Here is a 6,576-nt window from a genome sequence, read left to right on the forward strand (position 1 = left end):
ACTTACGTAACATTTTTTATTTTGGTATCTAAGTTTGAAGTCAAAGTTACGCTTTTTTTCTTAAAGTTAACTATAATAAATAGCTTTAAATTTATGACAATACACATTTCGTTTTATATATTTAGTCACGGCTAGAACATCCTCGCGTACATATGTGTCGCTACTCGCTTGAGTGCTGACCCCATGCGACCACTAACGTAACATTTTTTGGGGGAGGTAAGTTTTATTTTTTTTTTTTAAGTTTGAAGTCGAAAATATGTTTTTGTTTTTTTTTTTAAGTTAACGATAATATTGTACTTGAATATTTTTGATAATACACACTTCGTTTTTTTTATTCTGAAAACTCTTTTTTCAACACTTTTATTGGGGCCACTGGGGACCCCATTCGACTAATTGTGTGATTTTCTTTATGCGCCTAATTAAGGGTTAATTGTCAGGTTGTTAATATGGCGACCAAATAGTGACAATGAAACTACCTTCTTTTTTGTATCATGCTCCAAATGTTGGACGATTGTGTTTTACAAAAAGCTCTTTTTCATTTAACAAGTTAAATGGGGCCAATTTGAACGTAATATTAATTCGAGCGATTGATGCAAGATTTCTTGTTTTCTTTTTATAAGCAGCGTTCGACTATTTTATCTAAGCCAATATGAGGCTGGCGAGAAAAACCACTGGCTGTTAAGAGACGGCGGCTATCCCATTGAACCATTCCTTCTAACACCATACAGAGATCCACAATATAACTCCCGCGAATATAAGTTTAATATGGCACACTCCTCAGCGATAAATATTGTGGAAAGAACAAATGGATTGTTAAAAAGCCGCTTCCGCAGCTTGATCAGAACTCTGCATTATAGCCCACAAAAAGTGGTTCAAATTATAAATGCTTGTTGTGCACTCCACAACATATGTAGGCATTATACTAAAATACAATATGGTGAAAATGTTTTGGGGTCGACTGAAACTTTCCCTGATAATAGTGAGGCGTTCCCCCTACCTTGTCGTTACATGCTGAGAGTCGAAGAAGAAGGAATGAAATAGCAGCCAACCTTCCGTAAAAATATTTAAGAATAATATAAAAAAAGCTTTATTGTAAGTTCATAATTATGACATTTCATTTATTTGAATATAATAACTACAAAAATAAATGAATAAAAATAATACTTCAAATATCATTTATTTGAACAAAATAGCTCTTCGTGTTTGACACAAAACTTTAATTTCTTTTCGTTCAATATTCCAGTTTTAAAATTTCGGGATCTAACTGTTTTTTTCAGTTCATTATTTTCCTGCATGACAGCTAACATGCGGACACTAACGTTACACAGTTCTTTTTCATTTATGTTGTTGTCCTTTCAAACGATTCAGTACCTTTTTCTATTGCTTTCGGCTCCCTCTTCGAAGATATCATTGGAATTTCGTCGCTTAGTTCATCGCCTGGCTCCTGGATCTGATCTAATGATATCCGCGGTGCACCCTCTACCGCCCGCGTCATTCCACAAATTCGGACAATGGCTTCTTCAGATTCGGTCAATATATGTTTTGTGAAAGGTCCGCCACCAGTTTCTCGCGTTTCACTTGTATTGTGTGCCAATTTCTTCTTTATTTCGCTTTTCTCAGTCCATACATAGAGAAGATCAATAAATATACCGTTAGAAAAAATTGAAGATTCAATTTACGAGCTTAATTACTCTTTTCCACACATTTGCATCTTTTGTTGGTGGATCTGGCGATTTTAATGTATCGGTCAATTCCTGCCCCAACGAACTTAGGAGGGACTTATCGTGTTTTGAAAATCCCTTCGCTAAGTCTCGGCTTTCTTCCATAAATTGGATCAGAAGAATAATTTGGTCCTGGCTCTTATGGTTTCCCCTTGTTAAGTATAATAAATTAAAGTAAAGTACATTTACCACTTTCCAATAAACTAAAAATTGGCACACAACACACGACCAAGGATGAAACACGACTTAGTTGCACACTAAAAAAATAATTCTGTCAGCACAAAACGTATCGGTTTAGTTCTGCAAGTAAACCGCTTATCCCTTATGTCATGTCAAAGTGTTTTTATTTATTTACGTCAAACATACAACCGTAGGTTATTTTTACAATGATTGACGTTAAATTAAAAATTTAACAACAAAATTTAAAAAGATTAAAAAAATAAAAAAAGACTAAAATAGAAGTAATAAGACTGGGGCTGTAGAAGGTATTAGAGAAAGAAAAATAGTAGGGATTAAATTGGAAATTAATTGAATGAATGAGAAATTATTTAAGTAAATTCAACAATATTCGGCAAAGTAACGAATTAATTCATGTCTGAAGCGCAAGTTCTCTTTTATACACTTCATTTTTGGGGGTAAATTATTCCAAAGGCGGACAGAGAACACAAAGTATTGACGTTCAGTCACCAAACAATTGTATTTCATTGGGACTAAGTTCAGCGAACGGTAAGATTTGGAAAACAGAAGTCGGTCTTTGAGATATCGGGGCTCCTGAGTAGTAATGATCTTCTGAAGTAACACTAAACATTTAAACTTAAGCAAATTGTCAAAATATGCAGATGCAATTTGCTTTGCAAACACAGAAATGTGGTCATAACGTTTTTTACAGTAGACGTACCTAGCGATGTTATTATACAATACATTAAGTTTACTACGACACACACTATCACAATTAGTATACAGCTCACAACCATACAGTTACGTCGGTAACAAATACGTTTTAGCTAGAAGCAGTCGAATTTTCATTGGTGTGAAGTGTTGAGTGGTCCATAGATTTTGGAGCATACCATATACTTTGCCTATGGTGCTAAAAATGTGATTTCTCCACGTCAAAGTTCTATTAAATACAACCCCTAAATTTTTAACAGTATCAACATATTTAATCACAGCATTATTTAATTTAACCTCGATGTAGTCGTCAAGTATGAAGATTTTCTTATATATAGCGATGCACTGAGATTTATCTGGATTAAGGATCAGTCCATTGTCAGAAGCCCACCTGCTTATAAATTTCAAGTCGGTATTTAAATTTTTAATGCAAACATCAATTGAGTCAATGGGACAACAATTGGACATCGTCTGCATAAACATGGACATCACTATATTTAATCACACTAAACAGGTCATTAATATACAGAACAAACAGCAAGGGACCAAGAATAGAACCTTGAGGGACACAGTTGGATATAGTGTTACCGGCACATACTGCTTGTAAACGACCACTGAGGTATGATTGCACAAGAGTTGATGCCGACGTAGAAAAATTGAACAAGTTTTTAAGTTTTAAGATTAAAAGTTTGTGGTCCACAGAGTCGAATGCTTTGGAATGGTCAAGTAGAGTAAGAAAAGTCACATATTTTTTGTCAATATTAAGTCTAATATCGTCTGAAACTTTTAAGAGCGCCGTAGTGCAGCTCCTATTGGATCTAAACCCCGACTGCAATAGGTTGACCAAGGAGTTCTTGCTCAGAAAGGCGTTTATCTGGCGATTAGGGATGTCAATTTTCGGGGTTTTGTCGATCCCGGGATTGTCCCGAAATTCAGGCAAAAGTGCAACACATCTGTGATCATCCTATTATAGTATTTTAAATCAGATTGATATAACAAAAAAAAGTACAATTTATTGTAATTCATTTACATATTTATTAAGGCGATAAATCAGTATTATCAATCAACAAAAAACAAACATAAAATTTGAGAAACACATATGTATGTATGCACATATCCTCATTAATTTATAACATAGTATTTGTACTACAATTACAAATGCATATACGGTCACTCACAGAAATATTTTGCATAGATTTTTTTTTGCAATATTCAGAATATTTTTCATGGTATTTTTTTTGTTAATTTAAAAAAATATATATGTATGTGCAATTTTGAAGTTGCGAAAACATCCCGTTGACATTTTATATTATTTTTTTGCTACAAAAAAATTCGTCATAAGGAAGAAAATGCCCAACATCGTCAGTAAAAAAATTCAAAAATCAAGGAAGTTTTTAGCAACTTTAAAATTGCACTTTATTGTATTAAGTTGAATGGGCTATAAAACTGCATAATAGAATTTTTTGTAAAAATTATGATTAAAAGGTTTTAATTAACAAAAAATAACATGAAAAATATTTTGAATATTGCAAAAAAAATGTATGCAAAATATTTTTGTACGTGACTGTATTTGGTACAGCAGTAACTGCCTATGTAACTACATACAATTTTTTGAATCACTGTTTGAGATCAATTTAAGATATTATCAGTATACTAGCTGTACCCTACCACGCTTTGCTGTGGCGTATCCTGTTATATGGATGATAAATTATTAACGAAACAATGCTTACGTTTCATATGTGTTTGGTTATGTAATAAGTACTTGTGTGCACACAATATTTATTGTTTTTCCATTCGCTGCATAGATATCAAGGATATCTGATTTGCTTTTCCAAAGTTCGACTGGAGCATTATTGATGTCAATCGAATTGGGAATTGCAATCTTTTAAATTGAAATGGTGTATCGGTCAGAATCATGGGATTTCTTCACCTTTGAAAGGCCACGTTAAAATCTTTACTTACACTACTTTCTTCATCAATTTCTTTAGTGCGAGTCGCCTGCCGTTGTAAAGTTTTGGTCGATTAATATTCCGCAACATGATAATTGGCACACCTATTTTCAATTTCAGAATGTGGAGTCTACCAGGAAGATCCACAACGGTGTTTATCGACGTATATGCTATTTCCTCACGTTGAATGCTGGATTGAATAATATTAGTGGCATTCACCAACGTTAGCAAGTGGCCTGGCAGTCTGGTAAAATGGCAGATCAGCTCAAGCAACGACTGATTTCAATACCACTATTATTTAATTGATAGACATCCTTATTCTTCGCAGCAAGAATAGGCCGTTCACTGAGCCAATCGAGATTCCTATAATTAATTTTTTTAATAAAGAAACATTCTTTCGATCAGTTCTCCTTTCGATGTTTCTAAGTTACAAAAATTATCAGGCCATAAAATTTGTCTAATCTCTTATTGACTGGCAGCTTTGCGTTCCCAATGTCCAGTTATTGTCGCGCGAATACTTCAGCTGCAGTGTATGTATGTTCGTCTTGTCGCAATGTTGACTATTTCAGGCAAGCATTTATCTCGTCCGCTAGTTGTTAATCGGGGAACTACAGACAATGTTTGCGTAAAATCTCCTGCGAGCAATATCAATGCATTCCCGAATGGTTGAACGTTTCCACGCAAATCTCACAACAATCGCTCAACGACCTTAAGCGACTTTTTATATGCACCGGTTGCCCTGGAAATATTGCATGTGGGAGTTTCGATGATTTATATGTTCAATGGAAGCTCAAGAGCTGAATTGGCAATGCTCCCACCTGGTAACAATGTCGCAGCAATTCCAGACGAAGTGATAGCTAAGGTAATGCAATTTTTTGATCGAACCGTTGCCAGAATCCATCTAATAAGTACCACCTGGCGCATCCTCCCCCAACTCCGCCATTTATCATTTGCATATTCTTCTTCTACTTTGGCTTTGTAACCGCCTAAGCCATTTTGGTCGAGCTCGATAAAGAACGCCAGTCAATTTCTCTCTGTGCCAACTTGGTCTCTCCATTGCAGCGGGGGCTCCCTATTCCTCTGCTACCACCAGCGGATTGCGAGTTGAATTCTTTCACACCTGGAACTTCGGTTCCTATTGGAACGACATGTCTAAGCAAGCGGAGCCGCTGCATTTTCATTCCCTGCACTATGTATATTTCGTTTTAAGTCTCATACAACTCATCGTTCCATCGTATACGGTAATCCCCGTCGCCCACGCGTAGAAGCCTGTAAATCTTCCGTAAGATCTTTTTGTCGAATACTCTAAGAGACGTCTCATCGAATGTTGTCATTGTCTAAGTTTCTGCGCCATATAACAGCTCGGGCATGATGAGTGACTTATAGAGTGCGGTTTTTTATACGTCGAGAGAGGACTTTACTCCCGAACTGCCTACTCAGTCCAAAGTAGCACTTGTTTGCAAGAGTGATTCTGTATGGGTTTTCCATGCTGATATTTTTTCTGTGATAATGCTGGTTCCCTAGTACACAAAATTCTCCACTTTCCCGAACTTATAGCTGTCAACAGTGACTTGGGTTCCAAGGCGCGAATGCGCTGACTGTTTTTTATGACAGGAGATACTTCGTCTTGTCCTCGTTTACCACCAGGCGCATTCGCTTTACTTCCTAATCCAGTTTGGAAAAGGCAGAAGAGACTTCGCGATTTTTGTTACCGATGATGCCGATGCCATCGGCAAACGCCAGAAATCCACGCCGTTGTAAAAAAATGTTCCTGCCTGGTTTAGTTCTGCAGCTCTTATTATCTTAACATTTGCATCATCTTAAATGCCTCTCTGCTTTCGCATTAATTTTGGGAATCTTTGGTCGGGAATAGGAGTTCACAATAGTAATGATAATCATTATCATAATAATATTATCTCAAGTTATTCAAAATTTTTTTACTCGCAATATACGTAGTAGGCAATGGCGACCCCAAACGAAATAAATTGTTTACGATTAAAAGTTAACTGATTTATAAT

General features: G+C 35.8%; 1 protein-coding gene across 1 annotated transcript; it reads right to left on the bottom strand.

Moving 5' to 3' along the window:
- Nucleotides 1–1,339: 1,339 nt before the first annotated feature.
- LOC108360454 (uncharacterized) lies at nucleotides 1,340–1,826 on the bottom strand. Its single transcript, XM_017612730.1, has 2 exons — nucleotides 1,680–1,826; nucleotides 1,340–1,615 (listed from the first exon to the last, which is right to left on the bottom strand). Exons 1-2 carry the CDS (start codon nucleotides 1,824–1,826, stop codon nucleotides 1,340–1,342), a joined length of 423 nt encoding a protein of 140 aa, XP_017468219.1.
- Nucleotides 1,827–6,576: the final 4,750 nt, after the last annotated feature.

Source organism: Rhagoletis zephyria, unplaced genomic scaffold, assembly GCF_001687245.7.
Source record: "Rhagoletis zephyria isolate East Lansing unplaced genomic scaffold, Rhagoletis_zephyria_1.1 Rzeph_scaffold_00575, whole genome shotgun sequence".
NCBI classification, from domain to species: Eukaryota; Metazoa; Arthropoda; class Insecta; order Diptera; family Tephritidae; genus Rhagoletis; species Rhagoletis zephyria.

Bases quoted from the DNA above. Each gene is read 5' to 3' on its own strand.
- LOC108360454 (XM_017612730.1), bottom strand. From the start codon at position 1,826: ATGGAAGAAAGCCGAGACTTAGCGAAGGGATTTTCAAAACACGATAAG. The intron at 1,616-1,679 runs GTAAATTGAATC...GTATGGACTGAG, and splicing joins GGAAAAGAGTAATTAAGCTC to AAAAGCGAAATAAAGAAGAA.